General features: G+C 36.5%; 1 protein-coding gene across 8 annotated transcripts in view; it reads left to right on the forward strand.

The window, feature by feature from the left end:
* The window catches only part of LOC107995644 (uncharacterized), a 148,070-nt gene that overhangs the window by 94,080 nt on the left and 32,389 nt on the right, over nucleotides 1-21,601 (forward strand). For all 8 annotated transcript variants that reach the window (XR_009829517.1, XR_009829518.1, XM_017053279.3 and 5 more), the window contains 3 exons: nucleotides 12,403-12,847; nucleotides 17,396-17,629; nucleotides 18,054-18,523. Coding sequence is in view for 6 of the 8 variants with exons in the window: in XM_017053279.3 (XP_016908768.2) it covers nucleotides 12,403-12,847; nucleotides 17,396-17,629; nucleotides 18,054-18,523 (1,149 nt within the window). In the remaining 2 variants the exon portion in view is untranslated. The remainder of the gene's footprint in view (nucleotides 1-12,402; nucleotides 12,848-17,395; nucleotides 17,630-18,053; nucleotides 18,524-21,601) is intronic.

Raw genomic sequence — 21,601 nt, forward strand, 5'->3', positions numbered from 1 at the left:
CTTAAAATCTTCTGGAAATTTTGTGAATTTACAAATTTCAAAATCTTGAATTATCGTTCGAAAAATTGTACAGCTGATTGTATAAATTTGAAATAAAAAAAAAAAAAGAAAAGGAATTGAAAAATTCTGCCAAGGAATTCTATTATTATTGCCACTAAAAGTAAAATTAAAGAAAAAGCAGACGAGGAATCTCCATCGGATAAATATATTTTTAAATATTGCAAACTTTCTACGAGTTTCTGAAAATAAAAGAGGGTATAATAAAGAAAAGAAGAAGTAAGCATTTGAGGACGCTGTTATCGTCGAATGGATGCTTCGAATTTCGCAGAGGTCTGGTACAAATTTCCAAGAGTTGTAATTCTAAAGCTTAGTTTGATAATGTGATTCTTATTGCGGCGTTCTCGCGTATTAAACTTAAGAATATCCTCGAGGCTACGTGGATGTTCATACATTAACCGTATCAGACTAATTTACAACGTTGTGAAACACCGATCGCCAGCCAGCCAGCTGCATAACGAGTACCATGCGCGTAACATCGCGCCGCTGTAAAGCGTATTAGATACGATTTTCATGCATTCTGAGAGCATTTAGATTTCTTACGACGCGATCGAAGCTCGAGAGCGAAACATGGATAACACGGATTCGACTCGAATTTTATCTTTGATATTAAACGTATTCGTTAAATTTACAAAATATTTTTACAAAATATTTCTCCGCTCGAATATCAATATTCGAATTTTTGTTTCGAATATCAGTTTACGGTGAAGAATATTTTTTCCATGTCGGGGAGAAGCGAATGTACGTGAATGTAAATTATATAAATTAATTATTTTTAATATATTAAATTATTGGAAAGTTTCTGTATTCTGTATTTTTAAAAAATACATTTATATCGTATCATTTTATATATTAACCATTTACCAATACATCGTAATGGCATCCAAGTTGCCATGATACGATATCGATTTATAATTTATAATTTTCCACGTAGAAAATATCTGTCTATCACGATCGAAATTGCAATCGCTCGTCCTCGAAGGATTAATTAATTACCTCCAAGTATGATATATTTAAAATATATTTTACACGCGAATGAAAATGATACGATCTTTGTACGATCTATCCAAGTTTCACTTCACATCATTAAATTCACGATCGATAATTATGAATTCCTCTTCTCAAGGATAAGTCGATGCGCAGTTTATTCGTGAATTTTGCATCCTTTTTCCTTTTTTTACCGCGATTTGGCGCCAAACGGAATTCATTTCACGGATGAAACGGCGAAGGAAAGTGAGAACGCGTAAGTTATTGTTGTCCCTTTATGGAAAGGCGGCCGTGATAAGAATAACGCCCCGAGGAAAGCGACAGTTTAACGCTGGTTTCGTGACAGTAGCCACCGTGGTTCTACTCGCGTCTGTCCTCTTAACAAGAAGAAAAATAAAATTTCTCCCCGTTACGCGGCTTGGCGCCGCGTGTTTCATTGCCATCCGTTTTAAGGAAATTCCGCGGGTTGAGGGGGATTTTATCCGACAAAGTTCACTTGACTTATCTCACTTGAGTTTTCGTGTAGTCTCGCGGAAAATTCCGGAAGTGTGGCATCATCCTCTTGGGTTGCGCGCGATTGTAAAAGTTAAAAAATGCTTGTTGTTGCATAAAAATAGTTTTATTTTTTTTTTTCGCATTTTTCCATTTTTTTGTTTGGAATGCTTTTAAAAATGAATGGACGAACTGGAAATTGCAATTCTATCCTTTGAAAATGAACTTGAATTTTTATCGGTGTTTGATCAATTTTATTCGTTCGTTCTTTAAATAAAGGATAGAAGAAAAATTCTTTTTTTTAGGAAGATATTCTATCGATCATCCGATAAGATTCATCGTAAAAATAATATTAAAACTGAGAATGTTCACGTAACCAACATTTGTTATTTACAATTCAATTGTTATTTACACCGTATTATTCAACATCGATAAAATTAAATACCGATAAACTATTATTATCGATCCAAATTACAATGTGATACTGGAATAAATCCGATAAGGGAGAAACAAGACACGAGGAGGACATTTTCACGTATTGCGTGATTAATTTTAACAGATCGTGAGCCTGATATTATCACCTGGCTCGTGTATAAACACAACAGTATCTTCGTCAAAATGCTTTCCCCTTATCAATTTGTGTTCATAACACATATTTTACCGTTATCGGTATTATCATTCAGTCATTCAGTCTCTCATACCAGTTCGATGAGCCGTCTCGACGCGAGTGAAGGCTAATTTTCGTATTTCGTTCCGCGAAAAATATTTTTCAACAGGTGAAACAAAAGTTGACGCGTATCTTCCACGCGTTGATCTAGAAAAGAATTTTTGTTCCGTGAATTAAGATTCGCATTTGTGAGTAAAGCTTTGATAATTCTCTTCTTTTATTCCGAATTGTGGTATTGTATTGCGTCGAACGAGAACGAAAGAGCTTTGAAATTCTGAAAATTTGAGACCTCTCGAAAATTTCTGCCAAGAGTTATTTTCCGTCGCAACGAGAGCGAAACTTTGGAATTTTAAAAATTCCAGGCCTTTTTCTCTCGAAAATTTCTCCGCAAAGTTATTTCTATCGGACATCGCGTCGAGAGTGAAATTTTGGAATTTTAAAAATTTCAAAGTCGAAACCTCCTCCCGTGAAAAGTTATTCCTTCGCTATTGGACACCGCGTTGAATAAGAGGGGGGAAAAAGTCAGACGATCGGATTCAACTTGAGAAAAATACTCTCTCTTTCTTTCTCTCTGTCTGTTTTAAAAATCGAAATGTAATCGCAGATTAAGAACGACGAATGGCAAATAATGATGCGGTTAATTGGCCTTTCGATGTACAATTCTGTGCGGTGAACTGTAATCGCGTTTTATTACATTCATTTCCTTCAGAGTCGTCCAGGTAAGATAATTTTTCACGGAATCGAAAGTAGACGAAGAAGAAGAGAATATTACAAGCGTTGGCAAGGTCTTAATGACCCTACGCAATTCTTGAAGATCTTTTAGCTCCGTTTTATTGCAATTTTATGACACGTATTTCTGCGACATGTAATGAAATCGTTAGTTTTGAATCAGAGTGGCATTAGGAAGTTGTTTCTGGCGATAGGTGAGCCTCATTTACAGAAAACATTCGTTTTCTTCTAGGTTCGTCCGTTATGTTACGTGGATGTGATTACCCAGATAGTTGTTTGCTCTTGTAATTTCATTATTTACTTTTTCGTTCGATTATCGTAGAAGAGTTTCACAGTTGGAGATACGAAACGACGATAGATAATGAATATCTTCTCTTCGATTTGTGCAAGATCTTCCTAAAATATTATTATTTAGCGAACGAGAGGATTTTTTTTTTTTTTAAGTTTTGAACAAGAAAAAAATATTAAAGAAAATGGTGTATACGATATTTAAACATATTTTATTATTATTATCAATTGTATCTGGATAACAAGAGTTTCTTTTCGTGATAATATTCGTATTATATCTTTTTACAACGGCAATATAATTTATCTTCGTTTGGGAAGAAGGGCGATCAATTTATAACTTCGTGACGAAAAAAAATCGTAATCAAGCTATGTAAAATGTAATCTTATCGCGATAATTTCCAATTTTTTTTTTTTCAAGAAATGAATAATACAAAACGAATCCATCTACCGATCCATGCAAAAAAATTCTACATTCCTCTCTACATTCCTCCTTCCCTGAACTTCTTCAGAAAATACAATTCCTCAATTACATTCTCATCCTCATTCATCGTGCTCCAAACTTCCCAGGAATTAAATCCCGCGAAAAACATCTGAAAGCCTTCTTCTCCAACAACTTTTCAACACTTCTCAAGAAAAGCGGATAATAAAAACGCAATTCGAATCGATTCGAAAACGGGGTGCACGAATGTTATTATTGTTTCCGCCGTGTTAAATTCGACTCTAGGGAGGGGCGCCATTTTGCATTAACACACATAAACAACGTGAGAGGGCGTTCGATTATTATTATCGAAGGCGAGGTTGGATTTGACCTTTCCACGTAATAAATCCATGGCGGTTTAATTGCCATGTAAATGGATTTTCCTGGAACGATTTCAGCACGGGTGGATACGCCGTGGTCCGGTTGATTGGGGACCACGTGCTCCGCATAATGGCGAATTGGTTTACGATCCACGCCGACCCATCTCCATTTATACGCGCCATGGATTTTCCTCCTCGATCGCTCCACGATATTATTTCCTTTTTTTCCTTCTTTTTCCTTGATGCAAGGCTTTTTAATCTCCTCTTTCTTCTGTTTTATCGCTGGTTTCTCGTTGGTTCGAAATGGTTCCCCCTCGAAAACGAAGGGGGAAGGGAGAGAAACTCTATTGGGATTGATGAAGGTTCTTGGATTTTGTAATTCCCTTTTCGAAGGAATTTTTTTTCGTTTTTGAGAAAGTTTGAGCATCTTCGATTGGAAAGAAATTGAGATTGGTGAGAAAATCGCTCGATGCAATTCTATAGGATTATTGTTAGAAAAGTTCTTTTCGTAATTATGGAAGAATATATAAAATTTGATTTTTGTTTTTTTTTTTTATAAAGCGTTTGTTCATAGAGTATTCCTCTACAAAATTTAACAATTAATAATAATTTGGAAATTTGGCAAGTTTAGATCAGATAGAAATTTAAATTCGCAATTGAATTGTTTTGTCGTTGCAGCATCTTTTCAGGATTTACTCTTTCGTTTCATTTCGTTTCCTCCTTGCTTAATATTCAGGAGGAGGTTGTTTGATCAAAAAATTTTACGGGCGAACAATCAACGTTCCTTTTATTCTGTTGACTCGACACTGGCCAGAGTTGAGGGAAGTTTCTCGTTCGGGGTAATAAATTTCAGATCAACCATCCATCCTTTCGCGGACTTCTTTTAGAACGGCAATAATCTTCGGCGTCGACCCAGATTCCTCGCGTCGTCCCCAACGAGTCGAATATTTTCCAAACGCTAATTCGCGCGTTATTTATTTTTTTTTTAAAACGATATTTTATTAAAAATACATATATATATTAAAATTAAGTAAAATTAATAATTTAATTTTTCAATAGAGATTTCCATTAAATTTAAATTTGAATTTAAATTTCAGATGCAGAACTTTGCCAATTATAAGCGCGTTAATTAATTTTTAAATATTTAAAAAATCAATTTCATCGGGTCGTAATATTCCATTATACAGATATAATAATTAACAACGAACTATTAATAAAATCATCGCAGCTCGTTTCCTCTCCGAACAGATATTTTAACGAACGAATATAATCGATAATACCAATTAAATAACAATTGTAATAACATACATCTCAATTACTATTTATCGATAATTAAAATACAAATTTCCCCATTCTCCTGCATATCGTAAAATATATTCAGCATTCTCGATAAACGAACGTATAGTTGATGGAAATTAGAAAGAAAAAAAAAGTAATTACATTTTCAATTCACCGCGAGTTAAAAATTTCGAGAGAAAAATGGAGAATTGGACAGGTTGATCCACCAGTTCGATGCCACCAGCATCGCGTTAAGAAGAAGAAATTTATCCCTGGCCAAGGGAAACCGTGTTATCATCGACGTTTTCCGCTGTTTTGCGCCGCCGTTGCTATAAATTGCCGGATAACAATACGCGGTACACGAAATACGGTGTCTGTCGGCGTCTGGAGGAGCGGCGGATCGTTCTTTACGATGCCTTCCCTCTGCCACGCCAGCCCCCTTTCATAGGTGGCGGTTATCTCGAATCGCGGTAAGTACGGATGAATTTAGATGTCGTAAAGTTAAACCCGACAGAGTGGATCCAGAGGGCTTATCGATTGAACCTGACCCGAATACCCTCGTCTTATCCCACGTCCTGCCCAACCTTCCGAATCTGGCTAATCGAGAACAAACAGATACCAGACAGTTTGTCGCGTCCTCATTGTCTGGACGATACGTTCGATGATCTCTTTTTTTTGTTTCATGCGGTATGAATTCGATTATCCGATCTGTACACTCAACGTGTATCACGAGTTCGAATGTGTTACGATTTTTCGAGAAAATCGTTTTCCTGTTTCTTTCGTATCGTAAAGAGAAAATTCAAGAAAATTTGCTTCGCTTTCCCTTTCGAATCGTATGAATAATCGATTTGGATCGTCCTGGTAGAACCGTTTAAAGAAGCATTTGCAATATTTTCACTCGAACTGAGAAAGAAAAATCTGCCAACCGTGAAGCTTACCTTTTATAGTTGTCGATGAAGAAAAAAAGGAGAGAGAGACGTTACTCCGCGATCTATTTATCCGTTTAAACGAACCGAGTATAATTTACTGCTGTTAGTAACGGGTACGAGAAACTAGTTGCAATTCATATTTGCACACATTGTAAATAATGAATTCGCGAAAGCAAGGATCACGAGAATGACGGTATTGCGCTAGAATCATGTTGCATAAATAAATATATTCAAGATAAAATCGCGATGATTATTCGTAACGATTCGTTTTCGTTTCGTATGTACACGCTATACAGTTAACTGGGCACGGTTTTCTGGGGGGGGAGGAAACGTAATACTCCTTCGAATCTGATTAACCAATCGTCATTGACGATTTATAATCGTGTAATCGCGATTCAGAAAGTGAAAAAACGGAAGAGTAAACTGCAATACCAGCATATTTTTTTTCGATTCTACGATTTTTGGATTTAATTTATGATCGATTTTTAAATTAAGCCAATTAATGATCGATAATAAATATCGATAATTCGACTAGAAATTTTATTAAATTAATTATTTTCGGCTTACTCTCCGATCTTCGCTTCGCTACTGAAAAATAAAAAATATAATCGGATCGATATTAATCAGACCGCTCTTAACATGGAGAATCATCGTTAATATTCGAGAGCTAATAATGGCCCTATTACTGCCTATGTGATACGAGAATAAATCGACATATTGAAACTGATGCGATTAGAAACAAAAAGCTGTTGCGGAATATTAATTAACGATTCTCGACAAGCAAGTACGAACTCTTCTCTATGCATTTACGACAAGGGAAAAAAATGGATAATAATTGATCCAGTTCTTCCTCCTCCCCGAATGAATAATCCCCGCTACGATCGTCGCCGTATTTTTTCTCACCGTCGCGATCGCTTTTCGTCGAAAACGCTTTCCTCAAGTTGGTACCTGTTCCGTGCAAGCCTGCTAGTTATAAACTCATGCGTTATAAATGAGTCATGCACTGGTAAGGTGCAATTACCGATGCAACGGTGGTTTCCAACACCACCGTTTCGACCATTGTTCCTCTTCTCCTTTTTCAATGATCCTCCTGTCGACCTGTTATATTCTTCCTTCTCGAGGAAAAAAATACCCGGGAAATCGACTCGTGATTAAAAAAAAAAATCCAGGTCTTAAATCTAGACACTTTGGAGTAGGAATTTTCTCTTTTGGACGACATTATTGTGATCATTGTTATTATTATTGTTTCAGGAAGAAAGGAAATTGAAATATTGAAAATATGTATACTTTTTTTGAATATCGTATCTCCCTCTCTCTCTGTTCCGCGTGGAAATGGATATTCCTTTATGGATCGTGTTGGCAAGCTTTTTGCATCGAAGCATAAATTCTCGAGAGCGTTACGCATACGACGATGAAGTATAAGTATTACAGTATAGACCGTGATTATGGTAATCGACGTGTGACGAAACGTCGTCAGAGAGGAGAGAGAGGGAGGGAGGGAGATGGAAATTGATACTGGAAACTGTGGTACGTGGATTGATTTACGACTTATCGCGGAGAAAATTGTGCTTTTGCCACGCGTACCTCTGATGCAACGACGTTAACATTTGGCCGATCGATAACTTGTTACAAACAAACGAGTGAGTAACGATTTGATGAATTCGAATTTTAACTTTTTGAAATTTTCGAATTTTCATTGAAATTCTTGAGATGAGAAGGAACTAACGGGTAAAAGGTTATTTTGAATAGGACGATATCTCACGCACGGATATAATGGAACGTACGGGAGAAGTTCATCGACTGAATAATCGAGTAACTGTAAATTATTAATTAAGATTTAATACGAAAGAATCGGGTTCACCTAATTTCTATGCGTGCATTAATTCTTTCTGTTGGAAGATTAAGCTCGCGAAATGAGCGAATATACAGACAAGTTTCTTCGTGGATTCAATTACAATTATCGTGGATTCAATTATAATATGCACTTTCTAATGAGCTGATCTCTGCTCTATTTTCACGATGTCTCTGTGAAAATAGAGATCGTTTGAAATTTTAAACTTGTCAATCTTCGATATAATTAAAGATAATAAGAGCATTATTAATCATCCTATTCATCCTTTGTTTACTCGAGTGATCATTATTCGGGAAATTGAGGTAAATAACTTGAGCACTGAACTTAAGCATGTTTGCGCGGTAAACACCTTAGAATCCTTTTTTATTAAATATTGAATTTATCGAAATTGTGGAAAATTAATTAGTTTCTCGTTCGATAATAAATAAAATTTCGTCGATCGATCGAAATTCAAAATTCATTGGAAATATCGTGTTATTATTATTATTATTTCCTTCAATTCTCTTTCTAAAATTATTAATCGTTATTTTTCGATTCAACTCGAAATATATACTTATAGAAAGCCCCAGTTTCTAATTAAAATTTATACCGCTCGAAAGTCTCTTCCTATTTTGGGATAACGTGTCGTAAACTGGCAAGAGTGCCGGAAGTCAAACTGGAACTTGTAATAGCAAAGGTGATTTGCTAAATCAAGACCGCGCATGACGTCTTCCTTTTTAATATTTATATCCCGCCTAATTTAAATGGGAACTTCATATCAGAAAATATCATCCTTTCCTCCTCTTTTTCCTCTTCTTTTTTTAATAAAAATCGTTGGGAATAACTCGTAATTCCCCTTTACACTTTTAACAACGCTTCTGTGAACGCTTTCCACACTATTTCCTGTTTCAGCAAATCTCTTCGCTGAATGCAGAAGAATAACTTTCTCTTCCTATCTCCTCATCGCGGTGTCATCACCTTCCACGTTCCCCTAATAATCCCCCTTTTCAAAATATTTTTTCGAACAAGAATCATATCTTGCAGGGATATAAACTCCCTTACAAAAATCTCAAATTCTCGTCATCGATCGAACACAGACGCGTCCGTTCGCAAGTCTCTTCGCAGCCAGCCAACACTCTTTCCTCTCTGTCGAGTTGAAAAAAGAATATCCTCCGGTTGAAGCGACGCGTCGTCGCCTCCCCGCCCTCCTTTTCGATTGGTCCGTCGAGTCGGATGGATGCACGCACGCAGGCTCGCACGTGCGTACGCTTCTATCGTTAATAATACAGTTATGGAACGAGGTTCGTGCACGAGATGGATATTAGTGGCTCGCCGTAATACCGTGCCACGCGTATGAATCGGCTGCGATAAACGCTATGTTAAAGTTATGCGACACGAACGTTGCATACTGCACAACCCTTAAACGCGCCGAGGGTACGAGCTGTCCTATTCTACACCGTGCTTCCAAAATTGTTCTCCATATTGCGAACCGTCCCTTTTCCAATAAACTCGTGGCTTCTCGTTTCGAGAAGGATCGATCACGATCGATGGAGTTTTTGTTCAGATTCAGATTTAGAAGATGGATATGGTATATTGGGGGGGAACAGTCATTTCGAGAGATAGAAGATGTAAGATGAATATTGTTGTAAAAATTTGAGAAGGGATAGTGTAAGTGGATATATTTGTGTCGAATATTCAATTAAATACAAGAGAGAATATAATTAAATTCAAGAAAGCAAAAAATAATTGTTCATAATATGAATATAAAACTGTAAATAAATGTGAATCGAAAAGAATTTTAAATCTTTTATAATTAATTATAGAAATTTAAATATATTTATAACATAATATCAAGAAAGACAATGAAGTTTGATGAATTCTGGATATATGTGAACAAATTTTGTTTCTAATTTGTCATTAAATATGAATATAAATTTACATTCAAAAATAATACAATTAAAATGCAATCATTGAAAAATTAAGGAATCATGATTCATTCTCAATTATGAAATATTACAATGATAATTTATGATCTACTCTAACTTTTTAGTCGTATTATTTTTTTACGGCTCTCGGTTAAAAATTCTATTCCCTCTCTCGTTTTTCATAACAATTCTCTTCTCGTTTTTTAGACGAAAAATCTACCAAACGCCTACTGGCGCATCTCGTTAAAGCGTTTACCTTTATGCGAGATCTTCCAAACGAGAATGGGGTCATTAAAGAAAGCTGAATAATTAATTTATCTCGATATGCTTCTCTCTCGCTCTTCTCCCTATTATTCGTAAACTTTATTTGACAATTTATTTAATTACGGTTACTCGAAAATTATTCGTATCAAATCGAAAAGAAATAAGTAAACATTCGTATATTCGAATGTTATTTAACATATATATACGTGCAATTTATGATTTATCTCGCTATCTGAAACTCGATTAAACTTTAAAATTTAAGATAAATATATATATATAAAGAGAAAATTGAAGTGTATAAAATAAAGAGAAAGATAATCTCCAATATCTAAATTCGAATCTCTCCACTGATCTACCTCGATCCTCCGGACAAGTGAAAGTCGCGATTCCTGGAAAAACTTAGTGCATAATTCTTAGAAAATCGTGATAATTTCCAAGAAAAAATGCAGGTCACTGGGTCACTGGGACCCACTCGTAATCTCTGCACCGTCTTAAACGCCATGAACAATTTGATTCTGCCTTGCATCTTGACCAACCAATTGAAAAATAAAGAGATAAAAGGAAAATTTCGATTTTCTTTATTTTCTCAGCAGATTTTGATTTCGATAAAATCTTTAGCTTATTCTTGTACGTTTTCTTTTTTCTTTTTTATATGAAAAATCGAAGTTTCGTTTAATTTTGCGTCAACTACGCGATGCTTTATCGTTGGATAAAAATTCTAATTGTTGATGTTTAAGCGTTGAACAGGAGTAGATACGCGATAAAGCAAGAACAGTACAGTTTTAGTAGGAATTAAGCCTTCGACATACTCCGATGACCTTATCGTAACGCTGGCTATGATCCAGACCCATTCAGGGCACCAAACGAGTTTGATACCGACGAAACAGATTGTGAGGAACAATCAGTCCACTGTTACTGACATGAAGCATTCAAGGAATGTTTCTCGTAAATTAACGCTAAATAGGTTCCCAGCTTTATTAATCATCTTTAATATACCAAGTGGATACAATATTTTAGAAAAAAAAAAAAAATTTCAATGTTTCTTAACGATCGTGCATGAAATCTTTTGTCGAATAAATTAACATCTTAAAGAAATTCCTTTCGTTCTCACGTAATTCATAAACTATAGGAAAAAAATCTCACAATCGTCATTTCATATATTCTATTTAAGAAAAAGATTTAACGTTCGCTATTAGAAACTTAATTTAATCCAATCAGTTAACAAATTACACAAAACATTTCAATAATCACAATAATCACAATTAATTCATAAATAATAATCACACATCTTCAAATTCATTTCCAAATCCATCCAATTCCAACTTAAGAATCCCAAAAATTTACAATTAATTCACAAACAATACAAAATACTTTCAAATCCATCCAATTCCAACTCAAGAATCTCTAAATCAATCCATAAATACCAAATACTTCCAAATCCCAATTCTTAAGATTCCAAAAAGAAAATATTTACCCTTTAGATAATTTACAATCAATCCACAAAGCACCTTCAAATCTCTTAATATTCCCTAACCAAAAAATAAATAAATAAAATACTTACTCTTTCAGCAATTTATAATAAATCCACAAAGCACTTCCAAATCCCAACTCTCAAGATTCTCTATCTAAAAAAAAATTTATTCTTCCAGCAATGTACAATCAATCTACAAACGCTACAAAACATTTCCAAATCCCAATTATTAAGATTCCAAAAAGAAAATACTTACTCTTTCAGCAATTTACAATCAATTTACAATTTTTAAAATTCCAAAAAGAAAATACTTACCCTTTCGACAATTTACAATCAATCCACAAAACACCTTTAAATCTCCTAATATACCCTAACCAACAAATAAATAAATAAATAAATAAAATACTCTCTCAGCAATTTACAATAAATCCACAAAGCACCTCCAAATCCCAACTCTCGATATTCCCTAACTAAAAAAAAAATACCAACGAAACCAATCCACTCGAAATCAAATCCACAATTCTCTTCCGCTTCTCTTTCACCTCCCGATCAGATCCAATCCGAAGAATCCCGTAGCCAACGAGAGGAACGAGGCTCCCCCCACCAACCGATGATCGTCCCCGATATCCGGGGACCTTGAACGTCTAGCTAGCGGCGCGTAAAGCGGAATTGCGTCATTGTTGCAGGCGAGGAAGTCGTAACCGTGCCTCCGGCGAGCGGAGGTCAGGACAGTTGGAAAGTGCAGAGGCTTTCGTTGGGCGGGGAATCGGCGAGCAATCGTCGTAAAGGCTGCCGTCCCCAATTGCAGGCGGGGAGCAAGCGCGCAAGGCCGCCACCGCCGATACCCGGCTTATCCTGCAAGGTCAATGCCAAGGACGTGGACGGGTACCCCGACCACTGGCCGAACAAGGAGAACACGCCCGGAAATGGCGTGAACAACGTCGAGGGGACGAACACCGAGGCGCAGCTCGAGAAGAACGGCTCGAACATGGGCTCGAATCTGAGCAGGCACAACGGCAAGGGCCTCACGGGCCGGAGGACCCAGTCGTCCGGCAATTTGTGCGATCCGAAAGGGAAGTTGAACAGCATGGGGAAGATATTGGTCCCGTGTTCCAGCGCGCAGAGAGAGAGGTGAGTCTTTTCACTGTTATTTATTTATTTGTTTCTTTTCGTCGGGTCGGTGGATTGGTGAAAGGGAGAATTTGGACTTGTGTAGTTTTTTCGTTTTTTTTTTTTTGATGAGTATTGTGATTTTGTGAGATAGGAAAGGATCGTTTTAAAGAAAAAACAATTGACAATTGGTGGTAATTTTGTTTAATTATATGGAATTAAAATGTTTTATTATTGGATTGGAATTTATGGAAAATTTTCGTTTCAAAAATATTTTTCAATAAGCAAGCAATAACGTATATTTTGGATTTATAATGCTTTCGATTCGTTCTTATCTGCTCTCTCAATGTATTTTTAAGTTTTTTTTTTTCTTTTTTCGATCTTACAAATCGTTGAGATAGCATACAGTGATTAAAGCTTGCTGTGTAAAGTGGTGTAATTAGCTAGTAATTGAGTGCTAATGGAGTTCGTGCTTTAATGTATTTACTGCTTCTTGAAGGGTTTAGAGAAACTTTTTTTTTTTCAAGATTTATCTTAATTACTACCTTAAATGCTTTCCTCCAATATTTAATGCGATGTAATTTTTAGTATATCAATAACAATTCAATATAGTGAATTTTTATTTCCGACGATACATTATTCATAAATGAAACTTAAATTTATATACTTGATAAAATACTCGTGTTCACTCGAAAGACGATATATTAACGATAAAGATCACTAAGAAGAGGATGAAAATAATATGGAATCGAGAAGAAAGTAGCAATAATAAATTAATAAATTCTAATAATTCTGAAACACTTCTTGAAACCAACGATATAAATTTTCCCCAAAATGTCTGGACGAAGAAACGTTCCTCAGACGTTTAAGTAATTTTTCGTGTTTCTAATTCCTTTTCGAGCTCCCTTTGCTCCTCTGCCAAGAGCAAACAGAATTTAATTTAGCGATAAAGCAAGGTGGATACAAAAGATCCTCCGCTCGATCGGAGGACAGATAAAGGAGGAAAGCGATCGATTCTTCCTCGCCGTATTCCTAAGCTGTGTCCGCCTCGAGCTTGAATAGATTGTTGATACACACTGTATCGGCCCAAACAGGAGGATTCTAATTAATATTCAGTCAATGTTTGCCTTACGTTCAATCGTATAACGCCGGTTTAACGCGCTTGTCAAACCTGTGTCTCGATCGTGTTAGCACGGGAAGAACGTGATCGGCGAAATGAAAGCCAATCAAAGTATATTGAATCACTTCAAAGCATTCAGCGATCGTTTTCACGATTATTTAATCCATGATTAATCAATTTCGCAAGGGAAAATTAAAAGTTTGTACGAGCTTTTGTACTTTGTACTTGAGTTGGATTTGGAGCAATTATATTCACAAAAATTTGTATACAGATATCGATCTTGTGATTGAAATTTCCACTTCACTTTCGCGCAAATTTTTCTTTTTTCTCCAGAAACGCGGTCGAATTTTTCCCAAAGTTCAACGATCCGAGCTGAACTGTCGTCTTCTAAGTTCCGACGCGATTGAAATCGCCATTTCTTTTTTTCCCCCGTTCGTTTCTTCCAGAAAAGGAGGGGAGAGGTACGCACGCAAGTTTATATCTATTAAACCATGAACATTATTCGCGAGGAGTTAAAATTCTGGGGCGGAAACGCGTCGTAATTAAATCCAACCGGAAGATGAGGTGGTAAAGATAGCAGGTAGTTTCGCACGAATGAAATCCCTTTTGTCCCGACAACAAAATTCTTCCACGCAATAAAATCTGGCTGCATTAAACCGGCATATTTAGTTACGTTGGACGATTACACCGATAACACGATGAAGGGAACGACGTTTAATGGGACGTTCAAAGGAACAAAAAACGAAGTTAATTCGTTTGTCTTTGGAGATGCGTAATTAGCAGAATTACGATTTCAAGTGGTACGCCAAGATTGTGCTTTGTGACAATATGCTTGTATGTAGATTTCGTAAAGCAACGAAACGAAAATTTATGCACGTATAATTTTTAATTTGATTGCTTTAACACGTTTAAATTCGTTCCAATTTTTAAAAACAAGTTATTTATATTAACGAACAGGTTTATAATTTAGATTCAATTTTGAGAATGATTTTACGGAGAATTCGGAATTCGTTGGTGGTATTTCTGAATAAACGAAGAGTACCTGTTCCATTATTACAGAACGGAGTGTTGTTAATTTTTCAGGATCGCTCGAATAGAACGTGAGAGGGTTCGTGAAAAATTTCTATGGATATTATTGCAATGAAATGAAAGTTAATGATTTTCAATGGTGAATGATCAATGGTAATTTTCATTTGAAAAAATTACATTAATAAAAAGGCGATGTGTATTTTTCATTCCGTAAAAATAATCTTTCTCTGTTTCTCCGTGTTTGTTGCACAAATTATTCGTTGAATTTTTACCAATCTAGTTTTTCGATATTTTTTTTTCTCTCCCGTGATTCATAATCGAATAAAGATATTTTCACCTCTAAATATAAATTTATCGAAATATTATTTTTCGAAGCGTGTAGCTTTCAATTCTGATTATCAAGCGAGAGAAAATCTAAGCGATTATATGGATCACGATAAATTATAATTTCGTGAAGCGGAATGCTGATAACAGATTAATATATATACATATATAGCCATATTCTACAGAGTTGTAATTATCTCCAGTATAAATATTATAAAATTAATTACAAGTCGATTATTGTACAAGCTACAAAACGTTAACGAACTCGAAATTAACGAGTATCTGTCAATAGTCTAGTCTCGTTTTTTCCTATTTTTTTGCCAATTTCCCAGAACGTATTTAATCGTTTCAGGACGAATATTTCTTTCTTATTTATAAAATATTTAAAAAAAAGAAAATACAACGATCGAATCAAATTAATTACAAGTCGTTTATTGAACAGCTACTCAAATTAACGAGTATTTATCAATAGTCTCATTAATCATCTTTCATACGATTTATAATTTCACTCGCAAAATTCTTTTCGATCAATGCCAATTTCCTAGAATATTTGTCGCTTATCTATAAAAGACTCAAAAAGAAGAAAAGAAAATACAACAAATCTCCTGTCGATATGACAAATAATATTTGAAAATTGAATGTAAATGCACCAACTTGTCCAAATTAACCACACGCGACAAATAATAATAAATGAAGGTAAATGAATCGAGGTAAACAGTGCGCGTAAGCCTCGACTCCTTGCTGGGGATTTCTCGTTTACGAGGCGGTGTTCCGTGTTGCTTAAACAACCAACAACGACGTATATAACAGCGTTGGTCGCGAGATAATTTAAAGTCCCTTTAAGGTCGGTCAGTCGGGGAACTGGGGCGGTTTCCATTAAATCCTCGTTTGCGAGAACGGATGCGAGTTGTGAGGGAAACAGGGATGAACGGAGAGGGGCAGAAGGGGTTAAAAGGCCCTCGAATCTTGATCTCATTTGCGTGAGTGGTGTTGTTCAACCTGAGCAACCGATATTGAACGATATAAATTCTTTTTCCCTGACCTCTTGGCAAGAGAAATAATCCGGATGAAAAGAAAGACTCTTTGCATCTTTGCGCGTGACGTCAGAGAAAACGCAAGCTTCGTTTCTCTCGAGAAGAATAAAAATTTCCAAGAAACGCGTGAGAAAATTGATCGACGAGATGCTTTCATTAAAATTTTAACTTCAATCCTGAATAAAAATAATATCGACATTAAACGTTTCAAAAAGTTTGGCCTGAGCTGCAATAAATAACCAAAACGAACCTTTTTGACGACCTGAAGAAAGAAACCGAACCACAAATTCGAAAATACAAAAATATACTATCGACTGATAAACTATCGAGGTATTAAAGGAAAATTGTTACGAGCGCTCGTAAAGTCGCGGTTGATTAAAATCTCTTCCCGTTATAATTTGTTCCAAGGACTGCAGATACGCGTAGATACTTGCGCTTGATACTTGAATATAATATTGCAAACAGTGTCACGCGCAAACGGCGGGGAAGCTTGTACGTTGTTGTTGCGAAACAGCGCATCACGGCTGACAGACACTGCACGTTAAACGCGAAACGAAAGATTCCGACAATTTATCTTTGAAAATTTGATCGAAAATAACGTTTCGATACCTGTTTCAGGACGTGATTACAGGAAGCGGAAGAGCATTTTAGAAAATGATTATTTAAAGGAATAAAAATTAGAGAATAATATTTTAATCGAAGAGCTTCCAATTTTTGAATGAAGAAGAATCTTCAATTTAAACTTTCCCTACTATATATATATAGATAAAATCTCGTACACGTGTTATCTAATCCAGTAAATGTGAACAAACACGGAACTATGTAAATTATGCAAACATGGACGATGCGTTTTCGTGCAACATCTACCCTTCTCGTTCGACCCCAAATTAAAGGATACTGTTTGAATTAAAACGATAGAAAATATGATATTTCCGCAATATACAATGTTGTTATTGTTCCAAAAAAAGTATATACTTTTAATATATTTTCTTAAAAAGGCTTGAAAATTTTCTCCGCTGGGAAAAAAGAACAGAGAAAGTGAGTGAGTCCGCCTCTTTTCAGATACAAATTCTGTGGCTCGTTGCCCAATCATCTGGACGACAAGGACGCGTTGGACGACGATCCGAAGGAAAATAATAACGTAATGACGGATACGATCAGCGGGAATCTTGGTGGAACGTTGCCGCACAAGAAACGATCATTGGGCGTGCATTTCTCAGACGGGGGGCCAACTGGGACTCTGGACCTCGTGAAACATCGATCCCAAGATTCTTTGGATGAGAACGATCCTTGGAGGTATGCCATCGGTCATCCCTCTCGGCATTCGCATAAACGTGTACGATGTTGGACAAAATATTAAATATCCCAGTGTCGAAACAGTTGAAACAGTAGTATAAATTGCATCTTAAATGAATTTGTAATAACAAACTAGAAATTTTTTCCCAGGTTTGCCAGAACTGTAAAGAATACTAGAAAAATTTTCCAATTTAAAATAAAATACAGCTAGCATAGTTGTGCGTAGAGTTAATCGAAGAGAGAGTTTGATGTGTTGGGTGAATGAAGTTCGTTTAAACTTACTGTAGTAAAATAATTTTTATCGAGATTAACAAATAATCCCACGAATATTTGATTCACACCTTAAACCGAGCAAAAGGAATAATAATCAAGCTGAAAATTAAGCAAAATCTCGTCTCTGCTAAAGTTATCCTAATAATTGCAGGTATCAGCAGAGCGATCTCGATCTGGTGCGATGCCGTCACGGTAATTTCGACTCGGTGAGAAGAAATCGGAATGCCGAGACGTTGGCTGGCGACTCGGCGAGAAGGTATACGCGAGGCACGTCCCTTGAGGACAGATGTCACCGAAATTCGGAGCTCGATCTGGTGGGCACGCTGCCGAAACGGAAGCAGGACAGCAGAAACGGTGGTGGGAAGGGCGTGGAAACGAACTCTTCGTCCTCCCAACCGTGCGTCCCAGACGCGGCCGACAACGATCTGCTGATGCAGATCGTGCACAAGCCCGATTGCGAGTTGGTCAGGCATCGGCAGCAGCTCGGCAAGTGCATCGATTTGAAGTTGAGCAAACTGGCCGGCGGGGAACCGCAGGATCAAGGTTACGCCTCGGAACGGTCCCCGGAGGACGAGCATCCTCCCTCTTTGCCGGGCCAACCCTTCCCAAATATCACGGCTGGTGAGTTTAGACTTTACATTTTCAGTATTTCAAGTTTCAAGTTTCCGATAAAGATCGATAAATGGTATAATTTAAAGTTGTGACATTTTGGTCGAATCTTTTTATAGGAAGATGGAAAAATTTCGTAACGTTTTAATCGTTGAATCGTCTTCACCAACTATTTCGTACGTGATCTTTCGTAGTTTGATGCGATTTCTTTTCGCAAATGTCCAGTGTATTGATATTCTATATTGATAAAAGTAATTTATATAATTCGAGAGGAAATGGTAGATAAACAGTCCGTGTCAAACAACATCATACAGTTGTACGCTTTTGTTGAGCAAAGTTTCAACAAACAACGAAATCGAGTTAAATTGCAAACAGAAAAACACGATTCTTATCTATCTTCGTGCTTTTCCCCTAATTTTTTTTTTTAGTGACCCCTAGATCTCTTCTTACCCGAAATTCATCCGATTTCGCTCGCAATTTCTCTCCGCATTTATCTCTTTATTCATTGAGCTTGATTCTATTAATCGTTCTTACTTCTTCGTTTGTTTATTTTTAACGGCCCGGTTTTTCTTTACACTCACTTTCCCTCCACTTTCATCATTCATTTTTACGTATCTTTCGAATAATTTCTTATCCCTCCTTCGGATCACCCTGTAATTTTCCTTCCTTCGCCTTTGCCCCGGTTTTCTTCTATTCACAGTATTATTCAACTTCTTTCCACGAAAGTTCTTTCATCCCCTTCCCATTGGCAGGCTTCTCTTTACCATTGTTCGATAACTTTGTTGGCTTTCCAATCTGTTTGCCCAACCCCTCTTCCCTGCTTTTTTCACCCTCTACCCAGTTTTCCATATCGCTTTGTACCTTGCGTGTGTATGTGTGTGCGTGAGTCATCTTTTCAATTTTCTTTTGTCATCCGTAATTTAATAATCAATACGATGCTGACCAACGATACACTCGTAGAAAAATTATTATAATTATATATTTAACTTTCGAACTTTTAAAAAAATTATTTTCTCAAAAAAAACATACATAACAAACGTATGACATATTCCAACGTTCATTGTCTAAAATAAATTTTCACGAAAAGAGCGATTAAAGAAAATATAAATCGACGAAACAAGAAGATAGTTGTAAAAGTTGGAAAAAAAAATAATCCACCGAAGCAATAACCACCCCCTTGCCAAAAATCCATCTCTATCGTACAAAGTTTCGAACGGGCTCGATTCTCGACTCGTTAAATTCTTCCAACCGTCTCGTCAAACTCACGCTCGATCACAATTGCACACGTTCCCTCGTTTTTTGTACAAAAGCTTCCGAGCTTAATGAGCACCGTTAACAGGCGTGCAGCATAAAGTTTCATCTCGCCTCAAAACCGTCTCGAGGATCCCTTATTTCCCCCTTTTTCTTCCTCCTCCCCCCTTTTCAAACACACACAATTTTCTCCGCTCCTTTAGGCTTTATCGTTTTATCACCAAGCCTTTTTTTGGCATCAACTACGAATATAGAAGCACAATGGGGTGGGAAATCGAGCTTGGCACGTTTTGTCGGATGAATTTCGCGGATAAGACGCGGCAGGTATCTCAGGGCGGAGGTTCTTTGTCGGTGATAGACGGCGAAATGCGCGTCGAATTCGCTTTTCTCGCGGAAAGGAAATCTCGCGCCGGTTAAAACGAATGCGCGGCCGTCCCTCCTCCTCCTTTCAAACGACCTTACATCCTCAATATCCAATTTTTTGACGGTAATCTGTTTCCAATGAAGGGGAGATGCTTGGACGACGGTGGAAAGGACCGTTTGTTGGCGAGAATTTGTCGTTCTCTTTCTTCTTTTTTCTTTTCTCTCGAGTTTTCTCCCTTTTTTGCTTCATTTTCTCGAGTCGAAAATTTTTTCCTTTTAATATTTCGAAAAGCAAGATTAAAAAAATTATTCGTAAATTCGAATATTAGTTGCGATCGAGGAACGAATAAAATAAAGAAATCATAAAGAATTCGGAATGTATTCGTTTAAAGATATCTCATTTCGTGCGAACAAGACGCGTAGGCCTTTGGATAGGTGGTTGTGCCGTTGACACGACGTGGCTTAAGAAATATACGTGTGTGTGCGTGCGTGAAGGCATGGACCGTGGCGCAAAACTTCCCACGGCTGATAACAATCCGGAAATCGAACGTTATGGAAACGGGGACACCTGTATTCCCCTGTTTACCACTCCCGCGCGCAATCTTGCCTCGAACTTTACCCTCCCTTTATTCGCCAACTTTATTCGCCTGTCGATGCCTTTGTGTCGTGTCCTCGTCGGGAGAGAAGAGGAGGCGGGCAAAGTTTGATCCTGTAAGCGCGAAACCGAATTCGCAGCGATGGGAATTCGCAACGAAATTAAATTGCAAACAAATAGGGAGGGCGAGTTAAGAGATTTCGGAATGGATAGAATGAGATTTTCGAGAGTTGGAGAATAAAGTTTAACGATAGTTAAATAATAATGGCTTGTTGCTGTACAAGAAGTTGACCGAATGAATTACAAACGTTAAAGTAAATTATCGTTCGAACTGGAATTTTTGTTCGACGACATTGTCTAGTATAAAGTAATAAGGGCAGGATAAAGAATAGAAATGGGAATTTTATTATCTGAAAGCCAACCGATTCGATGGATTCGTTCCCGCTATATTTTGAAAAGTGAACTGAAGAATGAAAATTATTTTTATTTAATTATTATTATCGTATTACGATAATTTTATTTTATCATTTGTTTTTTCTTATTTATTTTGTGGACGAATGCGCAAAGAAACGGGACAAATAAGAAATAAAATTTTCTCTGAAAACAGTCTATTAATCGATATTATTATTTTAAACAAATATAAAGTACAAGAGCAAACAAAGCGGTAATTTTATTCGATGGCATTAAATACAATGTCAAACACAATAAAAATTTAGTCAGTGATAATTGATTTTTTAACGAGTATTTAAACTTCTCTCCATCCTCAAATAAATATTCCAATACACTTTTACAACTTATTCACGAACGAAACTATAATATTTCTCCCTCTTTCAACGCGAATAAACAATCCTGAAAGCATAAATCCTTTCACGGATAATCAA

The sequence above is a fragment of the Apis cerana genome, linkage group LG4 (genome assembly GCF_029169275.1).
Source record: "Apis cerana isolate GH-2021 linkage group LG4, AcerK_1.0, whole genome shotgun sequence".
Lineage (NCBI taxonomy): Eukaryota > Metazoa > Arthropoda > Insecta > Hymenoptera > Apidae > Apis > Apis cerana.